General features: G+C 41.5%; 3 protein-coding genes across 4 annotated transcripts; 1 reads left to right on the forward strand and 2 right to left on the reverse strand.

The window, feature by feature from the left end:
* Positions 1-92: 92 nt before the first annotated feature.
* Positions 93-6,701, forward strand: LOC130691025 (tyramine/octopamine receptor-like). Of its 2 annotated transcripts, XM_057513928.2 has the most exons (5): positions 97-176; positions 378-1,050; positions 3,581-3,849; positions 5,943-6,165; positions 6,243-6,701. In XM_057513928.2, exons 2-5 carry the CDS (start codon positions 589-591, stop codon positions 6,393-6,395), a joined length of 1,107 nt encoding a protein of 368 aa, XP_057369911.1. In that variant the 5' UTR covers positions 97-176; positions 378-588; the 3' UTR covers positions 6,396-6,701. The 2 variants fall into 2 exon arrangements, with proteins under 2 accessions (XP_057369909.1, XP_057369911.1); XM_057513926.2 differs by having other exon boundaries at positions 93-1,050.
* A 3,895-nt stretch (positions 6,702-10,596) lies between these two features.
* Positions 10,597-11,654, reverse strand: LOC130691027 (charged multivesicular body protein 1a-like). Its single transcript, XM_057513931.2, has 3 exons — positions 11,531-11,654; positions 11,205-11,449; positions 10,597-11,124 (listed from the first exon to the last, which is right to left on the reverse strand). The coding sequence occupies exons 1-3, from the start codon at positions 11,535-11,537 to the stop codon at positions 10,777-10,779; spliced, it is 600 nt and encodes a 199-aa protein (XP_057369914.1). The 5' UTR covers positions 11,538-11,654; the 3' UTR covers positions 10,597-10,776.
* A 359-nt stretch (positions 11,655-12,013) lies between these two features.
* Positions 12,014-22,320, reverse strand: LOC130691032 (beta-arrestin-2-like). Its single transcript, XM_057513938.2, has 12 exons — positions 22,216-22,320; positions 17,524-17,765; positions 16,827-16,857; positions 16,469-16,529; positions 15,862-16,052; positions 14,932-15,110; positions 14,587-14,807; positions 14,194-14,266; positions 13,806-13,949; positions 13,623-13,709; positions 13,399-13,551; positions 12,014-13,247 (listed from the first exon to the last, which is right to left on the reverse strand). Exons 2-12 carry the CDS (start codon positions 17,553-17,555, stop codon positions 13,157-13,159), a joined length of 1,263 nt encoding a protein of 420 aa, XP_057369921.1. The 5' UTR covers positions 17,556-17,765; positions 22,216-22,320; the 3' UTR covers positions 12,014-13,156.
* Between the last annotated feature and the right edge of the window lie 1,054 nt (positions 22,321-23,374).

Below are 23,374 nucleotides of genomic sequence, written 5' to 3' on the forward strand. Positions count from 1 at the left end.
ATTGTTGCAGCCACTCGTACACAAGCTTTCCGATCGATAATCAGTTGATATCATCTCGTCGGCAGAGAGGATGGTGAGTGTTTCGCCAGTTTGAATAGCTGCCAGAGTTTCAAGGTCTCCTTATTCGTTATGCACTTCACACCTCCTATACCAGCTGGCATATGTCTATCACACTGGTAATAGACAAACACTTCGTTGATAAGCGCCCATACCTTTGGCACTGATTTGTTTTGACATTCCGGCCGTGTTTCACTACCCTTTGTCTTTTTTTTTCTTTCTATGGAAGATAAAGGGTGTTAGTCTTTTTTTTCTTCAATGGGTTGTGTGTTTTGTTATGCAACTGTGTATTTTTGTTTTGCCTTTCGCAATTGCTATAGGTGGTGGTGGCAAAGACGACAACACACTGCTGCTGGATCGTCTGCTCCTGTTCGATGTTGTTGCTGCATTTTGCGCATTGCGGCTACAAGTTTCACCATACCGTATAATATAGTCTTCCCTTTTTTTTGGTCATTTCTTTCTGTCTCACGACGGATAAGATATAATCAGAAGGGGAAGAAATAAAACAATAACAAAATAACACAAAAAAAAATGGAAGAAGAAGAAGATCGGCAAAGTTTACCGTTGAACATTGATATGGTTGGCCAAGTGCTTCACGGGTCAGACATGAACCGTTCGTCGCTTGACGAGCTCCTGGAATCGGTGGAAGTGATGATAGGCGTTAACGGTGACGAGTTCGCTACGCCCGTCTCGATCCTGAACGGACCGTTCCAGGCCGCATTGCTGGCCTTGTTGGTTGTGCTGTCGATCGGCGCCAACGCCTGCGTCATCAACAATATCCGGCACAACTGCATCAAATTGCGTTCCACTCACTTCATCCTCATCCAGCATTTGTGCATGGCCGACCTGATCGGCGCTTCATTGATCCTTCCCGCTCCACTGGTCACCTCCTTCCGCGGACGGTGGGAAGGAGGCTCCAATCTCTGCCACCTCTCCAGCGTCGTCAACGTCTCCCTCTGGCTCCAGCACGTCTTCATGTTCCTCATGCTCAAGGTAAAATATCTTTGTTAAACATATAGTTTATACCTATCACCGTACACAGTATAGATCTCAGAGAATGCGCTAGACCGATTATTCTCAATATATCACTGCTGCTAACCAACGAGTGTCTATTATACCTTCGCTTCACCCTCCTTTTCTTTCTATTTCTTTTCTCCTCTTTTTTGCTTCTTCCGCTTGCTTGCTTCAATCTTTGCCTTTACCTCTTTTTTTCTCTCGGATCGATTCATTCTCCACTTATTCGACTATGTTGCCATCACGCCAGTATTGATGGCGTGTGATCCCATAGATTCCTTCCCGTTTGATTGATTGCCAAAGGGCTTTCCTAACCATATGACGAAGCCCATTTTTTTAAGGAAGATTACTTTCGAATTTGCAAGCCGTTTGCTGTGAATACCAGTCACAAATTGCGTATGTCGAGCTAAATGATTTGTATTTCAGAATTCCCATAGTTTACCTTCGCATTCTCTAAGTTAACAATAGAACAGCGGCTTAGTATGTTCGTATGGGAAGACGAGGACACGAGCTAATGAATTAATGAGTAATCCCTTTGTGCGAAGTTTCTCCTCAATGTTAAATCATTGCTCGAAGAAGAAAGAGATAGCGCTTGGGTACTTTCTTTATGTTACAAAAAAGCTATTCTTCCATACCGCTCATCCCGGATTACTCCTCAGTCGATCTCTTTTCATCTTCTCCCCCACCCCCCTTCTTTTTTTACCATGAAACCAAAAAAACTTTTTCTCCAGTTATTGACCGTCAGACCCACAGTTCTTGTGAGTTCGGTTTCTTTCTCCAAACGTCTACACATCGTGAGGTCTGCATATAAGTGTAAATATCGATTTAACTTGCAACCAAAAATCGGGTATAACAGATGGCATGGAAGCGTATCGAAGAGTGACGCAAACGTATTTTGAGCTACATTTGAAAGCAGCGAACAGGTCTGTGATGAAAAAATTTCTGACGATACCACAAAACCAGCCAGTTAGACATTTGCGAATTTTCACGGGAATACGATTCGTTGCTCGGTGCTGTTCGTGTGACCATTTGTGTTCGATTCGCGTTTTCCAGTAAATTATTTTTGCCCTTTTCTCATGTGTACATCGATAGGATATCAGCTCCAGGATTACTGGCATCCTATATCAAATTTCGGGTTTCTTTTTATGTTCCATCTTCCCTTAGGCTTGCCAATATCACAGACTCTTTCCCTACAGGGCAAATAAAAGATGTACCTATATTCTTAGTGTTCCATTTGGTGTCAGTCTTCTGGGCCTATCACTCGGCATTGAAAGGAGGCATAGCGATTGGTTCTTGTCTCTATCTTTTGTCATTCTTCGGGAAAAAAAAAAGAAAAACCGGGGACTGAATAGTGTATTTTCAGCATAGGTTTTTTTCCATCGACACGCACAATTCGAACCAAGGGCCTTCTGGCCAACTCAAGCGAATAGGCATTGCGTACACTTGGACGAATCCACATATAACGTTGAGAACTTCAAGTAGCACACATTTGGCCGCTCTTATCAGACCACTCATTTTTTTTTCCTTAAAAAAAAAACGCGATGGAATATATTACTGTCTTGGCAGTTGTTTGGCTTTGTCAACTCCGACTGTTATTCTTTTTTTGCGGTCTCTTGAAATACTGTGGGTATGCGTCAAGAGAACATTTTTCGGTCACCTCTTTACGTATGCCGTTGTGTGCCAAATATGCCGCATGCTCTTACTTTGTTGTTGTGGTGCTTTTCTCTGCGGTTCTAAGTTCATATAGTCATTCAACTAGAGGAGATCTAGCAGCTCCTTCTCCCCCTTTTTTTAAGGGCTAAGTTCTTTTTACTTGGATGAACTCTAATTCTATTTTCAGGATCGTCGTGTTTTTCTATGTCAACAGAACAGGAGTCCAACTTGTCGTCCTTGTTTATTGTTTCGGGTGCGCCTTTTTCAGGGATAGCCTAGGCAAAACGACGCAAACACATGACTGATTCCAAAGCTAACTTTCTCTTCGTCACTGACAATCTCATCACATTTGTAGAATGTACAAAAAGTAAAAATTTGATTCGATCCAAGACGAACAAAACAAAGAAACCAAAAAGAAAAGAGCCAACCGTTTTTTTAGACGCTATAAGAAGTCAGCACGAGAACCTGTTTGTTTTAGTTTGTTTTGTTTTGTTGTTGTTAATTTCTAATTGCTAACGGCGTATACAAAAGAAAGAAAAGCTTATAACACCATTTGCTAACGGAAATGCAAGAATGGCGTACTAAGAAACACAAGTGAGCCATTCGCTTGGGTAGCTTTCTCCGACTAGCATTAATTTGATCGCAATTGCCAAGGCAACTGACGGTGAACGTTGGCTAGTGCGGCTCAAAACTACCGCGTCGATCTTATTCGTACTTATAAGTCACTATACGATTGGACAACTAGTCCATTTTTCCTTTCTTTCCCCTTTCTTTTCAAACGATTATCTTTGGCTGCATTGTTTTCTTGTTGTGTGTGTGTTTACTAAATAGCTATTGCGAAACATGGTTATTGCAGATTGATCGTGTTTTGGCCGCCACCCTGCCGATCGGCCGTTACCCTATCTGCACTCCTCGCGCCAGCCAATGGCTCGTCCTCCTGGCTTGGCTCCTGGCTTTAGCCATAGGAGCTGGCGTAACGAGCGCCGCTGGTGCCCGATTCGAGCCTTCATTGCTTCTCTGCGCTCCAGGACTGCCGCAGGAGTTTGGCATCACTCTCATCTCGCTCTACTGTTCGGCTTTCGCTTCGATGGTCGTCGGCTACGTCGTTCTGATTATCGCTGTCGGGTAAGAGCTTTTCGTAACTCGAGTTCTTCTTTCTTCGGTGCAACTAAAAAAAGGCGTTGAGGCCATAGATTACGAGCCTCTGGGCTCATACTACGCATGCAGACGTTTATATGACTGTCCCCATCCATTGCAGTATAGACAGAATGGATAGGGAGCGTTAGGTACCGAAAACATTGGGATCCAAATAGATGTGAGGGAAAATATAAGGAGCAGGAAAGTAGTAGACTAGGATAAGTCCGTCCTACTGGCATGGGTCATTGAAACCAGACCAGATCCGACCTGCTCCATGTTCATTTTCTTATCATAAAATATTCAGCATTCTGCGGCGAAGATTGACAGACCGGGAAAGCCATCTTGCGCAACGACAATCAACCGACTTCTGCGGCTTATATTCTGACACAGTCACTAGGGATTCCCGAAGCTGATTCCACTAGAAAAGCCACAGCTACGTTTGTACGTAGTACATAAGGTTACTCTTGCTTGTGTACATGGTTATGCCAACGATGTCCAATATCGACCATATCCATCCGAATCAAACCTAGTGAGCTGATGGAAACCCTAACCGAAACTTAAATTGTCAAACTGAACTACTAGATAGTTTCATGTTGCGTAGTATTTCATACACGTGAGTTGTACGAAAACTTACGGGGATCACGAACCGTTAACAATCAAGCAAGCGTTGTGTTTCGTCATCTTCCGGCAGGAGGGTGAGGGGAAACTTACGTTTAAAAAAAAAAGATATAAATATCAATCACCAGACTAGTTAAAAAGTTGGATAAGGAATAGCACGTTTGGTAGGATTGAGCTAGGGTATTGTATGCATGCAGTTCATTCAATAGCACGGGGTGACTGGCGGAAGAGAGCAACGAATTCAAACTGGAGAAGAGCAAAATTGGATGCCTACTTGAGAAATAAGTAGAGCAGATGAATTGAACATTTGTCAAATCGGATCCACAACATCCATCCAAACAATAGAACCATTTTTAGCTGAGCCGTTCGTAAGCATAGTGGACTTGCTAACCGGTCCAAGAAAAGACGTCAACGGGACTAACAATCTGGTTCATCTCTTGGGCTAGTGCGTCCCGCAGTAAGTCCGTCTTTTATAACATTTAAAATTGGGACTTTGCCCTTGTTGTTGGTGCGCCTTTTGTGCCAACACCATGGCAACCGAGAGAACGCGACGAGTAAAGGCGCCTACTAGTAAACTTGTTCGCTTTGCAGTCCGCACTTCTAATGAGCTTCTCTCATCGGGCGCTTTTGTTTGCTACCAGCGAATCAATAAGAATATACAGTATCCGGCTACAGGACTTTGGGTCTGCGACGCAAAAGTTCTTCGCATATTGAACCTAGATCGAGAGAAACATCTTCGGATTTTTTCTTTGTTAATAAAGACGCACGAAAGTCCGCCTTTGATTATTCCTCTTTTTTTTTTATCTTCAACAAGGACAATGAATCTAACGAAGCATTTCGTTCCGCTTCCTCTCCCCCTTTAGATTCTCCTCTATGCATTTGATTGAACCTTTTTGTTCTTTTAAGTCAACAGTAGAAACTTAGCTGTTTAACAGCTGATGTTTTCGCCTGAAAACGTGTCGAGGTAAACAAAACATAAAATTGCTCAACTATGTCGAGGACATCGGCATCCAGGCGATTTTTATTCATCTCAAGGGGATGCATAGGAGAGCAACATCAATCGGCCGCTAAGCAATAGGGGCTCCCCTGTCGAAAAGCCTTCCGTCCACACTGATGGCCTTCACATGAGACGCGCGTTCGTTTATGCGTGCAGTTAAGTTTTTGATGAGGTTGGCGAATGGTACGCTACAAGATCCTTGATAATTCCAACACAGTGGAATGGTGGCGGAGGTAATATATACTTTTACGTATATTGTAAATTAGAAGCTGCAATATCCGTCGAACGAAGAGGCCTTTACAGATAAGATGTTTTTCCGCGAAGGCTATATGTTTCAAAGGGTGCTTTATAAGGAGAAGAAAATGGGGGTATGGTGTGGGTCATTATCGTCCATCTGTTTGTATCCTCTGAATCGGATGATATTAAATTGGTGCCACAATGTTGCACTTTCGCTTCGCTGCTGCAGGCGAAAGAAATCGAAGAACAAAGCGGAGCAGCAGTCGGAGGAGGAGGTGACGGAGGAGCCGCACCATTTGGAACACGACTCGCCTGGTAGCAGCAACTCCAAGAGCTCATCGACCCAACAACAACAGAGTGGCGCTAATTTGCGTTCAGCCGCCACTTCGCTTATCGTTACCGCCAGCCATTTGCTATTGTACCTGCCTGCGCTCCTATTGCTTGGTCTTCAGGTAAAATCCATTATTTCGTTGTTGTTCGATTGCCTGCAAGTAAGACCCGCTTTTGTTTCCAACTGGGACTAAAATAGGGTACAGTGGTGAATCCGGTGGCTGCTGCCCTTTGCGCTCTCATTGTCTACTCTGAATTCCTCATCCATCCGATGGTGCTGCTCTCAACGTCGCGACGGATGCGCCAAGAAGTCCTTCGAACTCTCAAACGCCACTCGCCCTGTTGTTGCTGATTTTTAGAGATACTCGGGAAACGGAAGTCCAGCGTCCGATACTAGACGTTTGTACAATTATGTCTCTTTCTATCAGTCATTAAAGTTACAAGTGGTATTCTCTCCCTTTTTTTTTTTGTAAAACGAGTACTATTCAATGGACATCGTTGTTTTGATCTAGCCTCTAACGATCTCATATCACCTTTCTCGTCATGTGTTCTACGTTTTCGTATTAACCTAGACGCATGTACAACCTTGTGGTCTACATGACATAGCGTCCTTCTGACAACGCGATTATATTTAATATAATTTTATTAACCTACACAACACAGCGCATTGGGTCGCATTTAATCGTCATTAACGCTCGGTCATATACAACTAGCGATGCTTTGGTACGGATATTCCTTCTTCTGGATCTACGATTTCGTGCATAATCTTCCATTCGACCATCTGAATTCTGACGTATAGTGCAGCTTCAGCATTCTTGTGAATAGCGTTTCAACAATTGAGTTCCTTTTATGTAATTTGGCGGTAAGTCGTGACGTTGAATTCGAATAGAAAAAATATTGTTGGATAGATTTTCTTTTGAAAAGTGTCATAGCCTAAAACGAAATCTTTTACGCATACCATGATCTAAATATAGGCTGCGCAATATCTTAATATTATTTTGACATACACAGTTGAGCTGTAAGAAGAAGAAAGAGGCCACGAGTACATTGCGTCAGTATAATGAATAGGCCCTAAGTCGAATGCCGCATTTTTTTTTTCTTTTCTTCCTTCCTTAAATTCTTGTCCTCTCCTATCATCCCTCTTCCTAACACCCAGTGCCCCCATTTCAATTTTCAGATTGCTATTATATGCGAAAGCTTCTTGTAAACGTGGGCAACAGAAATGTGAGGCTTGTCGATTGATTTTCAGTTTGTTATTTTGGGTGTGTTGCCAATGTTGTAATCGACCCATCCCTTTTCTTGGACTAAGGCATCACCCGTCCACTTATCAACGTCTCTTCTCAACGAACTCTAGCAAATCGATCCGGCACACCATTAAAAAACAACAAGAATTAACACAGTGTTGTAACCAACCACAACTAGAGGTACAACAATACGGCAACATAATTGGGAAAAACAAATTAAATTTAAAAAAACGAAAATGGTGCGACTGTAAACCAATTCGAAAATTGTACATACAAGTAAATACTTCGTTCTTCTGGATTGATATCTGATGGTTGTTTACAATCTATTATACATACGGATCGACATTACGGAACGTCATTTCGCCCATTTTTATATGGACAACTCCTGTTTTCTGATTTACCATTTACTTCAGTAATTTTATAGAGAGCCTGCATTACCATCTAGTGACAATCCAGTTTCCAGTAATTAAGGTAAAATCCATTTGAGATTGAGGGTTAAGTTTAATCGATTTCCAAGTCAAATTTGTACGCCCAAGTCTATGCAAAAAAAAAAGTCGGGCTTAAAAAGTCGGGCTTAAAAAGTCGGGTTTAAATTCTTGCTCCTTTCGTTTTTTTAATATTTAATATGTCAAACTATGAATGATTTTAATCCGAAATCAAACGAGGATCACGAAAATGAATTTGGTTTTAATTTCAAAGCTATAGTTTTTGAGTTATTCGTGCCCAAAGTTGTTACGTTAAAACCACTTCTATTTTGCTAAAATCACGTGGTCACGTGATTAACGCAAAAACTAGTCACGTATTCTGAATCGCGATTGATTTTGATTTTAGCAGTAGGTTTCATCGAATACCAAGGCAGAATTTTAATCGTACTTTGTTCTTTAAGGAGGGGATTGGGTTCAAGCTTGGTTTCTAATTGGGTGGTGCCTTAATTGGACTGGGAGGAAGATTGTCTCTAGATGTTTGCATGCGATCTCTATAAAATTACCGAAATAAATAGTAAACCAGAGAACAAGAAAGTGTAAATAAAAAAAGCGGATCAAACGGCATTCCGTAATTCATAAGTCTCATGAATTTGTTCCCCCTAAGAATTTCTTCACAAACTGGTCAACACGTTGGTATAAAACGGTCAGCATGTATAGAACTTATCTTTGTAACATGAACACCTCCTTAAAACTACTCTTCATCATAATACGATTATACAATAAAATCTATACTATCTGTACTAAAAAGTGGCGTTATGGATAAAAACTGTGGGGCGGAGGACGGGCAGAGGCAGTAAGTTGTCTGACGGCCAACTACTGTGGACATTTTGGCGGGCAGTAAGGAGATCGACGGGCAGAAGCAACGAGTGGGTGGAGGGCAACTACAGTGGGCATTTTAACAGGCAGATACTGCAAGTAAAGGACGGGCAAATACAAAAAAAAAGTCAATGGTTTCCCAGTGGGTTGACGGGCAGAGATATGGGGAGGTGGATGGGCAAAGGCAGCAAAATGGTCTTCGACAAACGAGTGATTCGACGGGCAGAGAGCTGACAGAGAGTACAAGATGTTAGACGGGCAGAGGCAACGGGCGCGGTGGCAGGTAACTACAACAGGCGTTTTGATGGGCAGAGACAGCGAGAGGGCCTACAGCAAAGAAAGGAAGTGTCTTGATGTGAAAAAAAAACTTAAGATTAGACGGGCAAAATATCGGCGTGGACCGATTGGCAGATTAGAATTAAGAAAAAAAAGCGTTAAAATACGCTAGCGTCACCTAATCCCGGCCCTGGACGGACCCAAAATTACTAATGCGTTGCTAAATGCACCAAAAAAATATTTAAATAATGTAACACCAAAGATTAGAACCCATGAAATCAGCATGGATGCCGTGCATCATGCCACAACACTATCAATTCACTTACACCTATTATGTGCATAAGCCTATTTGAACGAATGACACCCAAAGCTAAATTTGGTTGGGATGTGCGGTCCTGGCACAGAGGTTATCACCCTCGTTTTGTAATCTGTAGTCCTCGGGTTCAAGTCCCGTCACCGCCAACTTTCCTCCAAGCCCCCTCCCATCCTCCCTCCATCTCCTCCCACCCACCCACCCTGTCATCATTGAAGATTCATCTCATCGGATTACTAAAAGATTTTCATCGCTTCGGACATCTTCTACACAAAATGGATAGAAGAAACCTTCAAGAAAGAAGAGAAAAAAGAAGACTACTATAAAGGGGCTAAATGGCACTACACTAAAAAAACACACACATACACCTACACGACAATACAGACGTTTCACATCGATCTGTAGTATCGTTCACTACACGTTAAAGATCGACTCACAAACTGAAGGTAGAGAAGAGGTGATCATAGAACGTAGGTTGTTCGTAAGCCTCCCCATGGCCACTAGGTTCATGGATGCTGGCAGCTTATCATCGGGATATGTGAACCTCTTCGATACCCGTAAGTTTTTGTTAAATAATTAACAGTAGCAGGATAAATTTTCGTTATATAAGCGGCGACGTTTAAATATTCTCTGTGTTACAATTCTTAGTGATGTAAAGGAGAAAGACTTTAAGTTTAAAGTTTAACTCGAAAATTTTCGTCGATTCTCACGGGCTAGGTGACGGAGGGCAGCCAGCCCGCCAACGTGCATGCACGTTGCTAGGGTCTGTTCGGCATTTCGGAGATTGTATGGCTTAGATACTGAATTAGAATAGAAACACATGAAAAACAAGTTCCTCAATCGATGAAAAACAGCTGATCTAGCAGGCCCCATACATCTTCATATTGTCTCATCTCCGTCGATGTTATTGAACGCGATGCAGAGTGTGGGCGTCGGTCACACCCACCAGTCCCCATCAATGCGCATCGTGAAAACTCACTCTCGGGATGTCTCCAAGCGACGCGGAAGTATACGCAGACATCTCTGCAGCTGCTCTCTTCCCTGTACTAGACTTCAGAATTGATGAAACAAAATCGGGAAAAAAAAGAATGATAACACATCACTGTCGTCTTTGGATACAAATGCTTATGCGGCCTTGGCTAACCCTCTATAAGTAATTTTAAATTAAGTCTGCAAACACAAAAGCGCCATTGAAAAGGACTTGGATGCAGAATACCTCTATAAAGGTTGTTTATAGGAAAAAAAGATGGAAATCTGTAAATAAATGCTTGCAATTTTGATAAATCTCGAATATCCGTTGGCACGCATCGCATCACGTTACTCCTTGAATCCTCAAGACAACGGTACTAAAAGAGAATTTGACAAGTTACTATACAAGGCAATTACCATAAGAAACAATTGTGAGAATAAGTAACTGTGTGAAGATGAAGTGGCATACTAGAGCCATTAGTATTTATAATGCAAATCACAATGTACACAGGAGAGAAATGAGGCTCTCTTTGAATAAATCATGGTTTTCTCAAGTGTGAGTAAAACCTTTGGGAAGGATTAGACAGGTATTCAAGGCATTTTATTAAAAGTTAATGTATGTTTATAGCTCTATTGTCTTAGAGCAGCCAATCGACGAGAGAGCTGGTCGTCGTTTGCACTAGAAGCAACAGAGGATGGTGTTCCAATCGCCGACGGTATGGATCCAGCATTAGCCAACTGATCTGTGATCTCAAGCCCAGCTTCATCAGCAACTTGTTGTATCAAAAGATCTACTTGATCCCTGGGAGTTGACAAAGTTGTGGCTGCTCCCATTGCATCTTCCATAACGGAAGTTCTGACATCCATGTCTTCAAACTGGCTTTCAAATTTCTCCATTACATTAGAAATTTTTTGGAGATCCATTGAATTCACTGCTTTATCTAATGCTTTTACTACCATTCCCATGTTCTTTGCAACCTGAATCAACACAGAAAAAATACAAATATCATATAAATACAAAATGTAATATAAAATAGTATATTTTCATTGAAACTTACCTCTTTCATTGTGACAGCTGTTTGAACTTTAGATCGTACAGCATCTACCTTTGAGGCCATTCTTAGGAAATTAAGAGCTTCATTTTTCTTACGAATTGCATTTTCTGCATAGATCTTGGCACCTTCCACATTACCTTGTTGCAAGGCTTTTTTAATTTTTGCTTGTTGAGCAGCTTGCTCCTTTTCTGCCTTCTTACTCAGCCTTTCCAATTGTTTTGCACAAAACCGAAGCTGGAACACAGTATCTATATATCAAAAAAAGTTTCAAAATCACGATTAGCAACCTAAAACAAAGGAAATTAAGAAAGGATATGTAATTTCTCTACCTTCCATGATGATTAACAATAAAGCACCGACTCACTAAATGTTACTCAATAAAAATCTTGCGAAATCGTTAAATGACAAACTGGTATTCCCTTTGCTTTCGGAACGTCGTCAGCTTTGTCAACAAGAACATACACACAAAAAACATAGCAGATGGGGCTAAAGCTGTAGACATCTGCCGGTCACGTTCAAAACCAGAGTAACTCAGTCAAGAGATCAAATTCTCTCAAACCTAACGATCGGAAGATATCGTTAAGTAATGTAGACGTCTTCCACCATGGTATAATGTGACCATCGATTTAGCATTTAACCAAGAAGGCCACGCGTACAAGATCGCTGCAAAAGTTATGAAAGAAAGATATTCAGTAGCCAAACATAAATAAGGTGAATTTTATTCACCACAAAATTTTTGTTTTTACAGACATAGTCATCGTGGTAAAAATACGAATACGAAAAGAAAAATCGTGGGGAGGGGAGGAAGAAACATCGATACAGTCAAGTGTTCGGTTTGGTTGATTCGGATACTGTTGTCTGTGGGGGGACAGGACTCGAGAATTGGCGACCTCAGCAGTTATCAGAGAAAATAAATCGGTTCATTGGATGGTTCACAAAAGGATGACAGAAAACAAACAACAAAAAAATAAACAGGAAGTAAAGCGTCCGGTCAGACCTTTAGAAACAATTGGCTACGAAAGAGACTGAGGAGCTTTGATGACAATGTACGATTTTGGATTTCATGTACGCTCCTCTGCTTTGATAACGTTTTCTCCCGCAAGTCTGATTTTTAGTATCTTCACACGTGAAATTTCCAGAGATACGAATAAAAAAGGGTTGCAAAAGAAAGTATAAAAACTTCCCGGACATTTTCTACTTTAAAGCATGCCTTACCACGTAATTGTGGTTTGATCCTGTTTTGTCCCCAATCGTATTTTTTTTTTTACTTTTTTTTAAATAATTATAGATACATAATTGCAAAAACATTGAATAGCGCAGTTCAATACAGAAAAGCAAGCAATTTGCTTTTGGGACGTCGAAAGAGACGCATCAGTTCAAATGTGTTGCGTGACTTTACAGTCCTCAATTGTCCAATGACTCGGATAGTCTGTAAAATCCAAAGCATACCCTGCTGCTGATGACAATCTTTCTTCTTTTTCTTTAACTTAATATATCAAAGAGGCGCAATCTGGAAACAATAGAGGTAAGACAGGGGAAACGGGGCGCGATTTGCAGCCTAACAGAAATTTCATTTCACACTGATGACATGCCCCGTTGGCAAGATCAAGTTTGACCGGCGCGGCAAATGGATACAACTACAGCATAATCTATGACACTACAGAAATGTCGGATGTGATAAAAGAAAAGCGGGAATGAATCCAGAAGAATCAGAGGCTTGATTCTAAAGCGGTTTGTTTTCTAAAATAGAAATCTCAAGTCAGCCAAACAAGGTGATAGCCCCACCCTTACCTCCAAAAATACAATCCGGATTTAAAAGATGAAAACAAGGGGGAAAAAAATATCTTAAGATGAGCGAAAAGTCAAGCGCCAACCTCCACTATCCGTTTGCTTTTTTATGTAAATATCAGCATGGCTTTGGCTGTCAATTGAATTAAAACACCACAAGCACATATTCATGCTTCCGTTTCCCCTTTTAGTCTCAGCCGGGCAAAATCCTCGAAAACAATGTCGTCGTCCTGTTCCGGATTACAAGCCGTCACTTCACTGGAAATTGCAAATAAAAATAAATGTTAATTTTCAATACATAATCGATAGTTTCAGTTTGCACGTTTGTTGGTTTACAAGAAACCCCAAGGTGATATGATCACCGGCACACTAAACAGAATGAGTTGAAAGGGTAAAAGTTTAAGTTTACGCGTCAAGTTGGATAAGGTTTGTATCGACAGCTACTCCATCATCTACATCTTTTTTGGGACTCGCCACGGCTGTTGGAGGGCGACTTAGTGGGGGGCTATCTTCTGGTGGTTTTGAATGCATTAAAATGAACGGCAGCTCTGCGACCAAATCCCTAAAACGACGTAAACGAAATAAAAGGCAATGAGCTGAATTAATCGGACATTGCTGTGATAAGAAATTTACCCGCCGAGAGCTCCGAGACAGAGTTTAACTTTCACTTTGTACTGAACGATGATGCCCAGATTTTCTTTTTGTACAGGTTCCGTCAAACTGTAATAAAGAAAAAAAAAACGAAATGAAATCGATCGAGACAACATCAATAAATCTTTGGGGTTAACGAGAATAAATTGGTTTTTTAATACTGACATGGTTGAAGAAGCCAGGTTGGTGTCCTCGTGTTTAAGCTGTCCGTCTAGAGCCAAACCCCTTTTATCTTTGTTATTTGCCAAGAGAGGCGTAAGGTAGTAGATTTTAGAAAGAGTGAAACCGGGTCCCACGGGGCAGCTCTCCCTGCAATAACAAGCAGGAATAACAATGGAAAATTATTTTCAATGTAATACATTGATTCGAAGCGCAAGGCTTCTTTTTTTAACCCATCATCCCCCATCCTCGCACCACCATCTTGGGGCCAATTACATTTCTAATAAGACCACAAAGCGGAAACAAAAGATGGGGGAAAAAACCTTTCTGCTCTTCAACAGAAAATAGGGAAAACAAACAACGTGAAATAAATAAAGAAAGAGTTGGGACTCACTCGCTCTCCAGTTCGGCAACCGTGCACTTGTACTGCGCCGTAGAGAAAAGGCATATATCTGCAAACTGGCGAACTAGACAAAAGGAAGACAGAAAAAAAAAATCAATACGCCATGGCCTGAGAATCGCGAACGAGAGAAGTGGGTGGGCCAGCGTCAGCACGGAGGAGCGGAAGGGAAAGGAGGCAACACGTTGCACGTCTACTGAACAAGCAACATCTTCATCAACATTTGTAACCAAGTTCCTTCTTCTTATTAGTTTCATCAATGCGTCGAGCCGACCGGAATATTGTTAACGATAATGATAACATTCTTCGGCAATAGGTTTACACGTCCGACGACACGACATAAACGGCTAAAGAAACACAAGTACGTTTAGGAGAACAACGACTTACCAGATACTTTCACTTTCTTGACGCTTTTGTTCGAATTGTTTTGTATGTGAACGTTGACAGCGATCGTCTCGCCGTGGTAATACAGTTCCTTATCGAGGGAGGCTTCCAAGTGCAACTTGTTGGGACTCATCATGAACTCTTTGCTCACCTCCACCGACGGCTGCTCCCCTTGTTTGCTTGGCGCATACATGATCTTTCGGATGGCCAATCGAACCGAGTTTCTGTCATCGAAACACAAAACAAGAAAAACGATTAGGTTACCATACATGCATTGATAAATACATAATATCACAATATCTAGACCTATGGGCGCTTTTCGGTTTGTTTTATGTTTTTACAACGAACCTCTTGTGCGGTTTGTCTTCGTGTGTTTCGCCGACAAAGCACTTGAGCTCGTAGTCAACTCCGCATGGCTTTCCCATATCGCCTGGCGCTGGCTGCAGAGTGACGGATGCCGGGCAATGGGGCGGCAGTTCAAAGAAAAAGGGGTAGGCATTGGATCCGAGCTTTTTGAGCAACCTCTCCTGTAAGCGAAAAACACATCCGTTAAAATCACGTTAGTTAAACATTCACGTGGAAACAAATCGAGGGATAATAAGGAGCTCTAAAATGGGTTGCAATCCGCGCAACATCGACAAATTGGGGCAACGTCAATTGAACTGCTCCGAGATCCGATTAGGAAACTACTAATGGCAAACGCAAAAACCAATTGAAAACATTTCTTGTTTCGTTTTTCGAGCAAATTTTCGGCTAACACGAGAACTCTGACTGTTAAGCGAAAAATTGCGGATCGAAAGTTCATGGAGGACCAAGCATGTTTGTTCAACAACGAAACAAGATTTTAATGAGCCTTAAATGACAGCTCAGGTTACCACTGAAATCTCGTTGACTGACGATGATTCGGACATACAAACACAAAACGATCGATAAGCAGTTGCGAGTCTACTCGGCAGGGAAGCTGGGCGTTGGGTCATTGAATTTCAGAGCAAACGTGCATTTGCCGATCGATGGTAAGAACAACGCCATGAAAAGGATGAAAAAACCTAACAAGTTTTTTTTTTTTTTTGGCTTCGTTCCAGCCCGAAATGCGATCATCAATGGGAAGTAGTTGGCTTCAACGATATGGAAAGGCAACGGAATTTGTATAAGATATTGGATTCTTCCGATCTTACTCCGTTGGAGGGGCAACCGGCTCTGCGGTCGGCCAAATGCGATACGCACTACAGCAATACTAAAAAACTGGAAACGAAAATGGATCAAGTTTTGGACGTATACCTGCAACCTGGTAGGTGACCGCTTATTGGTCGGCTCGTGTGGGAAGATTTGTGATGAAGCCAGGTACAGGTCTTTGCGGAATGTAAGTCCGAGAACGTCCAAATCTTCGCGTCCATAGCGGAAGGCGGCTAAGACGTGGCCAAAGACTTTACGATCTTTGATGTAATCCGCATCCACTAGGACAACGCCATCTAGAAATAAAAAGAAAACGTGGACGGTTAACAACAGTAGACGTGAAAAATCAATGCAACGCCCGCTATCCAAGATATTGTTTATTCGCTGAGAAAACAGATCCGGCGAGTCGCCCCACTTTCGAAAATAACAAAGGGTGGGTTGGGCCGGTTTGAGTGAAGCGAAATCTCATCGAGCCAAGAAGACATTTAACCAAACACAATGAGAGACGAGAATGCGGCCCTCTCTGCATTCCATTTCAAAATATCATCTCTAACGCAAAATGTCATGATAAAACAAAAAAGAAGTAAGGAATCAAAACAAAGCATTCTATTGAGCTGTTTACGTCGGTCGGTTTCACAGACGAAAAAAAAAGATGTTTTTTGTTTGTTTAATTATTACTAGCCAGAAGCAAAACCAAATATCTAGAACTGACCTATAGGTTCCACGTGACTGACATGGTCGACGAAATCCCGTTTCCCCAAGTAGACCGTGATCTGAAAGGGAAAAAAAAATGAAAAGAAAAATGATACAAAATCAATACTGGAGTTTTGTCGCCAAACAACGAGTCGAGGTAAACACGCAATAAAGCCGGAAAGGCCAAGAGTGCTGTCAGAAGTTCGAAGAAGCTTTAGCTGAGAAAGTTAGACTTTATTCAGTCTAAGAGGCAAAAGGTATTTCTCTCTTTCTTTTTTTTTTTTTTCTTTCTGTTGCTGGCATGATGGCAAAATAACTTAGTTAACCAGTTGATGAATATGTCATTTTACATAAGGTAGAAAAGTTGGAATTCATACCTTCCCGTTCGGGGAGCTCTTCTTGAATACCCTATCAAAATGAGAAATAATACAGAAAATAAGATTAAATGAGGACAAAGTGTACGGTTGCGTACATCACCGCCAAGGAGGGAAGGACAGAATCCCGCAAAGGTACTTAAATATTCAATTCGTATATGCGTTGGCGTTCGTCTACAAGGACGGACGCCTTGCTTCGAACAAAGAACCAACCTGTTTCTGATGGAATATATCTAAATCCAATCATACCAGCCCGGCCTGACATTTCCCAACAATTCAATTGTAAAGAATCAATCTTTCTACAAAAACGGTATGACAAGTGCCGTTTACATTCAAAGCAAACAGAATATACTGGGGTCATACGTGTGCCACTTAAAAACATCCGAGACAATTTTATAGAATTTCTCTTTTTTCTTCTTCTTTTTTTCCTCACGACATCGTTTATTAATAGAATTTGTTATTCGGATGGAAAAGTCGTAATCGAATGAGGAAAGCACAAAAAAATAACCATCCCTCCCTCTTCACGTCAACTGAAAAACGACCATTGCGTACAGGGCAATTTCTCCTCAGAGACGGAGGTATTTACAAAATCATTATCTGTCGGAAGCAGCACAACATACCATCTAGCTACACCCCAACTATAATAGCCCTATTTTTCAATCAAACACAGATCCACATAAAAAATAAAAAATATGCTTACCGTGTTCCTAGTCGTTTGCCGCTATCGTCCATGTTGTCCGGAGTGTGTCATGTGTCGTCCAGCGAGGTTAGAAGTCAAAGCACACAATACGCGGGCACACGAACGCACAGATTTAAAACGAGAAGAAAAAAACCCAAAACAAGGGAAACGAAAAATAGCTAAAAGAGGAACAACAATAACAAAAACAGAATCACTGATGAAACTGGAAGTGTCTGCGCTGAGCTGCCGGTTTGAACTGAAATCTGGTGTGGCAACCGGAACACCGAAGAAACGCGTAGCAGCACCAAGGGAAAACAAAAAAAAAGATGAACGGAACAAGATTAGGTTTTATTTTATTTCTCTTCAAAACAACTTGTTAAGCTCTACAAGGACGTAGAATATAGCGAGAGACAACCAGAAAACAGAGTTCCCGGCGTGAACTCACAACCAACACTGTCGGGTCCACTTGACACGACAACTGCAACGCGCTTCGAGTCTGCGCCGCCTAACCGTTCCCATATTTCTTTACCATTAATCCTCTTTTTTTTTCTCTGGATTTCGAGGGAAATAAGAGAGAGTAGCGTATCGGAAACAAAGGAAAAAGCTTTTAGTTACTAGACGCAGATGATACTGGTATAATGCACCAGGTTGTAAAATATTCAAGAACCATATATGGAATTTTGATCGGGCAATATCCATCAGGTTTGTTCAAAATTATAAAGCATACAAGTCAAGAATTCCAAACTCATCAATATTTTGAGGTTTGTGTACAGCAATTAAATAAATCAAATCAAACGTTGGCAACTTCAACGAAAAAAAAAGACAAAATATTTTGTCCACCATTTCAAGAGTATTATTGATTCACAAAAAAAGACGAAGGCTGCTGCGCCCACGATGCATGTAACACAACTCCCGGTTCAAGTTCTATGGAGATTAGGAATACGTTGGAGAGAAAATCGGCGCTACACTAAGGAACATGCCCCCCAGTCTCAAGTGGATTTTTTTCCTAAGACAACTTTTCCTCGACAACATACACGCACCGAGATTTCCATTCAACGAATGCTAGAAATTCTCGCAAGCCTGTCGAACTAGGACTGAAGTGGCGCAAGTGAAAGCAGTATGAAAAACAAAGTGCACCTCATTAGCTACTTGCACAAGCAAACGGGTCGCGTCCCCAAAGTACGACAAGTAACAAACCTCTGGCCGCCAAAAGTTTAACATCCGACATCATATTCGGAAGTACGATATTGAAATATGAAACTAAGATTTTCAAATCTTTAATATTGTGTGTGCTTTTCGATTTGAAATTTTTTTTTAAGGCAACGTATATTCTTTCCCCAACGACAGTATTAGTTCTGCTTCGTCGACATTGCCGTCATCACAACTTGGACGACGATGGCTGACGCACCGTCAGACGACGGACCATCTCTATAACTAAATAACCTAGCGACGCCAAAATTCCCAGAAGTTAGTCGGACGAGAACGGACAAGTGCTAAGATTCTGAGACTGCCGTCTTAATTTTCATTAGCTAGGATCACTTTCCAAAATCTGCCAATAGATTAGCTGGAATAGAATGACCTCTTGGAAAGGAATTTTCCAATTCCAAGATGGAAAAGAATTTATCATGAGAACAAGACAGGAAACGAAAAGGCATTATGTTGGCAGCCAATTACTGATGTAGCAAAAATGAACAGCAGGATCGGGGCTTTACTTCCGTGAAGGACAAGCCTGATCTATCGATCCGGAAAGTCCGACAGGAAAGATAGCGAAAAAAAAATGGTTAAATAATCCAAGAGTCACACTGCCTTAACTCTCTCTATGTTTAAAGGTCAGGGGCAAGAGGGAGATTCTACCGGATACGGACGCTCACTACACTCAGGCGAACATTTAGAACAAAAAAAATTAATACTATCGAATAGTACGGACAGCCAAGTCATGACTACATGAATCGCATGAATCATTCAAGTGAAATCATCTCAAAGTGTTTTGTTCCGCTTCGGGCCACTGAGCAGTCGTCGTATTTCAGTAGTTCAATGTTTTGGCTTCCCTTTCGTACACTCAGCCCTTCCGCCCGACTCCCAAGACCAAGACCAAAACAAATGTTCGAACCGGGAGTGGTTGCCAAGAATGGAAAACATTGGGCGGACGTCGCGAGTGAAATAAACCGGGCAGCTTCTATTGAGGCGCGAAAACAGAAAGAGGAAGCACGTCGCTGGACGCTTGGTCGCGGAAGTTGAAACCCCCGCCTTACAAAATATACCGCTATCCAAACCAAAAGAAAACTGTCGTCTCCAAAACTCCACGCTTCAGATCCAGTCCAAATATAACAGAACGATTGCTAGCCGATGCTTAATGGTATCGTCGATATCGATTGCCGTAAGATATTCGGAGGTCATTCACTAGCTTCCGGTAACGGACTAGAGGCGAAAAAGCGGGAATCGAAATTCAAACAGGATGGGGGAAAAAATTTCATGTCAAACCTCTATCTGCAAGAACGAAAATACATTTGATAACCGTTTTCGAATACGATTTCAAGTTTTACAGTAAGACCATGCATCAATTTTCTATGTAACATAATATCGAAGGTGAGACAAGGATCCATGCCACCTTAACGCCATGCCCGGCAACCCCAAAAATGAAATCCTAGTATTTAAATAGAAAAAGCGGGGAACAGGTGCTCGGAAATTGATTAGGTAGGTATGAACAAGGAAAGCAGGGAAATAGAGAGGAAGGCGAATAAAGGCAGAAAGAAGGGGGAGAGCGAGATAAAAAAAAAAAAAAAAAAAAAAAAAGACAAGGACGGGCCTGACGTTAAAGATCAATACGGTGAGACAGAAGAGTTGCATTGAAAAGTCAATACTGCAGACAGTTCAGCGAGAAACAGTTTTGATACACAATGCAACTAATATGATTTTGCTGGCACATTCTATTTTAGTTCGACTGTATGTCAAAGACGGAGTAAAACGAGGTAGTCCGTGTTGATTTCGCGGCGCAAGAAAGTGTTAGCGTGTCCAATGGAACGGATAACGAGCGTCTTCCTGAGGAAAGAAAGCAAGTACCAAAGAAACGGAGGACTTGATTCCGTCCTCCCATTCTGGCATCGGCGTCAAAAAGCAAATTAGAGCAGGACAGTTGCGCTTTGAACCTTCATCGCAAATAGAGGGGAACTACTTGTTCGCGAGCAATATACGTAAACAGCGAGAGTAATTAACTTGCGAAAATGCTGTCATCTTTGGGCTTTTCCGGTAAGTTCTAATGGATTGAACGATAGCGACGCTTGAGTAACTAGTAATATTCGGAAGGGAAAAGAAATGGGGATACGGGGATTTCGGATTTTGCCTCTCGGGGTTGTATTTATGAGTTCCTATTACTATGGATGTACGAAACAGGATTTTGCCCCGAAAATGGGGGAGCAAGGCGGGTAATGGACATCTTCAGCATGTCCGTTAAGGAGCTCTGTGGAGGCCAGATTGAACAGGCTTCCAACAAGAGAGTAGTAATATTGGTACGAACAATAAGCCTTCGGATCGCCTTACGTAACATCTTAAAAATTACCCGTACCATAATGGACGTCGAGAGAAACGTGAAACGCTCAAGTGAAGCGGCAAACCACCAAATGTCGGGTAGGCCCCCTCTTTCTTCAGGCGACCGCAAGCGGAAATGATGATTCGTCATTTCCTTTTTTGTTCTCTCTATACCCATTTCCACCCCACCCCCCTTTGCCTTCTCTCAGTCCGTTTAATCTCAACTATATAGGAAAAATCGCACGTTTTTCAGTGAGCAAGCCTGAGGGAGTTCAACGAACCTCTGGTATTCCACCTTCCGTTAAAGGCTCAGGTCACTTTTCTCTCGGGGATAATAGACGTCAACACAAAGGTGGAAATCATCACTGATTGCCCTTCGCAAAGTCTTACTGGAGCTCCTTCGCAAGCTATATAGATACGTATACCGTAAAAGTCTTTATTGTGGGGAAAAGATACGAAATCATGAAAGGACGTAAGGAATGCTAATACCGGATGTCGGCTTATCAATTTGTCTGTTGCCTGACAGCCAGACAGAGTTGGTGTGCCTAACGTACGCGTAGAACGGAAACACGTATCTGTCATGGACATATGGTTCAAGAGTTTTTTGCTGGAGCTAAGGACCACATTGATTTCCATGTCAGAGTGAGTCAAACCAAATGGGTGTAAGACAAAAATAACATTGCTGGTGAGTCAGGGAAATAAAAATGGCTTTTTAAAAGCCCCACGATGATTAAATGAGACTTGATAACACTATCTCAAATGAGCAGTGGCATAGAGGCAAACTTCCATGAAAGGCAATATGACACTAGATTTAAGCTTGGCTATCAGGCTCCTCTTAGAGAAATGGCCAGGGACACTTCCATTACATTCAGAATCTGTAATGTTAGCAATGCTCTGCGATAGATTAAGAATACAACAGGCAAACATGGGCATGTAAGACTGTAGGCAGTCTTTCTACCTTGAAGTGGACAACCAGAAACAGAAACTGATGCACTATTGACTGCATCATATCAGAAATGAAAACTGGCAGACTAAACACTCATCACTGTTGAATAAATATCGCGTTTCCAAATCTTACAGGGACAACTGAGTAGTCCAAACTGGATCAACACGTTTTAGTGAACTCGGATTTTGGAAGGATAACATAATAACCCAGAATTGAAGATAATGATAAAATTGTTTATGTACCTATGCAAATTGAATCCTGCAAAACGACAGTACTACGGGTTGAAAGGGCCGATAACACTATTTCACACTGAAGAGTGACTTGGACAACTTATGCTTTCTCTCCCACCATTTGTCAGTGTTGCCACTTTGTTGTAAATACGCTTGACTGACTGTTGTTATTTTCTAATTGTGAAAATTTAAAAAAAATGTCTTCAGTTATCGTTGCAATAAAAAAACCATAATTTACACTTTTTTAGCTAAGGGTTCGATTTGCAAACTTCTACTTATTTTATAAATAGATACTTGTGATTATTTTTTTGTAAAGCTACTCTGGTTCTCTGTAAGTAAGCCACAGCAAGTCAAGTATTTGACCAGCAGATGACAGGAGGGTATCAGCTGGAGAAAATATTTCGCCACCGAAAGCGGAGCCGGAGAAACGGGGCCTAACATTGAGAATTTTCTTAATTTTCAAACCCCTAGAAATCTCCAAAAATTATTATCTTATTATTGTAATATTTTTTAACAGACAATTGACCCGTGTCGTTTCTAAGTGGTTCAAATGGTAGTAAATATTGCCACTAGCTCGTAAATAATTACATAATTTCATCGGTTGGTTTATTAGGTTTCACGTGACATACAAACATTGGCTCAAGTTTCACCATCGTAATTACCAATAACATAAATGTTAATGGGATAGTTTCAATGTCAACTCTGTATGGCGGAGAGACTTGCACAGACTGTCTTTGGATTTTGAGGCGCTTGTTCGGATTTGTTTTGCCTTCTTCTTTTTATCTGCGCCTGCCGTTCGTACTCCTTGTTCGAAGCACGCACTACCGTATTCGAAGAAATAAATTTCCAGCTTGTTTATTCAGGCCTTTTGCATCAGTCAGGAAATTCTAGAAATAAAAGCATTTCCATACCAAATAGCCGCACACATCCCTCGTGTTGGCATTTTCTTTTCCATCTTTCTCCGCGTAACTAATTGATTTCGGAGAGAAGAAGAAGTTAAAGGTTCCAGGCGAATTTCAATGATACCTTCAAGGTTTATTTCTATCCTACGGTTCTATTACTTTGATTTTTTTTTCCTACTTGATGTGAACATACCAATGCTTATTATCTATTATCAAAAGAAGGTTTATGATCAACCTCTCCTGAGAAACAATCCATCCTTGGTTATGAA

Source organism: Daphnia carinata, chromosome 1 (genome assembly GCF_022539665.2).
Source record: "Daphnia carinata strain CSIRO-1 chromosome 1, CSIRO_AGI_Dcar_HiC_V3, whole genome shotgun sequence".
NCBI classification, from domain to species: Eukaryota; Metazoa; Arthropoda; class Branchiopoda; order Diplostraca; family Daphniidae; genus Daphnia; species Daphnia carinata.

Excerpts from the sequence above, each read along its gene's own strand:
- LOC130691027 (XM_057513931.2), bottom strand. Across the intron at positions 11,125-11,204 it reads CAGCTGTCACAATGAAAGAG|GTTGCAAAGAACATGGGAAT; the intron begins GTAAGTTTCAAT and ends GTGTTGATTCAG.
- LOC130691025 (XM_057513926.2), top strand. The coding sequence starts at position 589 with ATGGAAGAAGAAGAAGATCGGCAAAGTTTACCGTTGAACATTGATATG. Across the intron at positions 1,051-3,580 it reads TCATGTTCCTCATGCTCAAG|ATTGATCGTGTTTTGGCCGC; the intron begins GTAAAATATCTT and ends TGGTTATTGCAG. Across the intron at positions 3,850-5,942 it reads GTTCTGATTATCGCTGTCGG|GCGAAAGAAATCGAAGAACA; the intron begins GTAAGAGCTTTT and ends TCGCTGCTGCAG.
- LOC130691032 (XM_057513938.2), bottom strand. The coding sequence starts at position 17,555 with ATGGACGATAGCGGCAAACGACTAGGAACACG. Across the intron at positions 16,053-16,468 it reads CAGTCACGTGGAACCTATAG|ATGGCGTTGTCCTAGTGGAT; the intron begins GTCAGTTCTAGA and ends TTTTATTTCTAG. Across the intron at positions 13,248-13,398 it reads AACCTTATCCAACTTGACGC|TGAAGTGACGGCTTGTAATC; the intron begins GTAAACTTAAAC and ends TGCAATTTCCAG.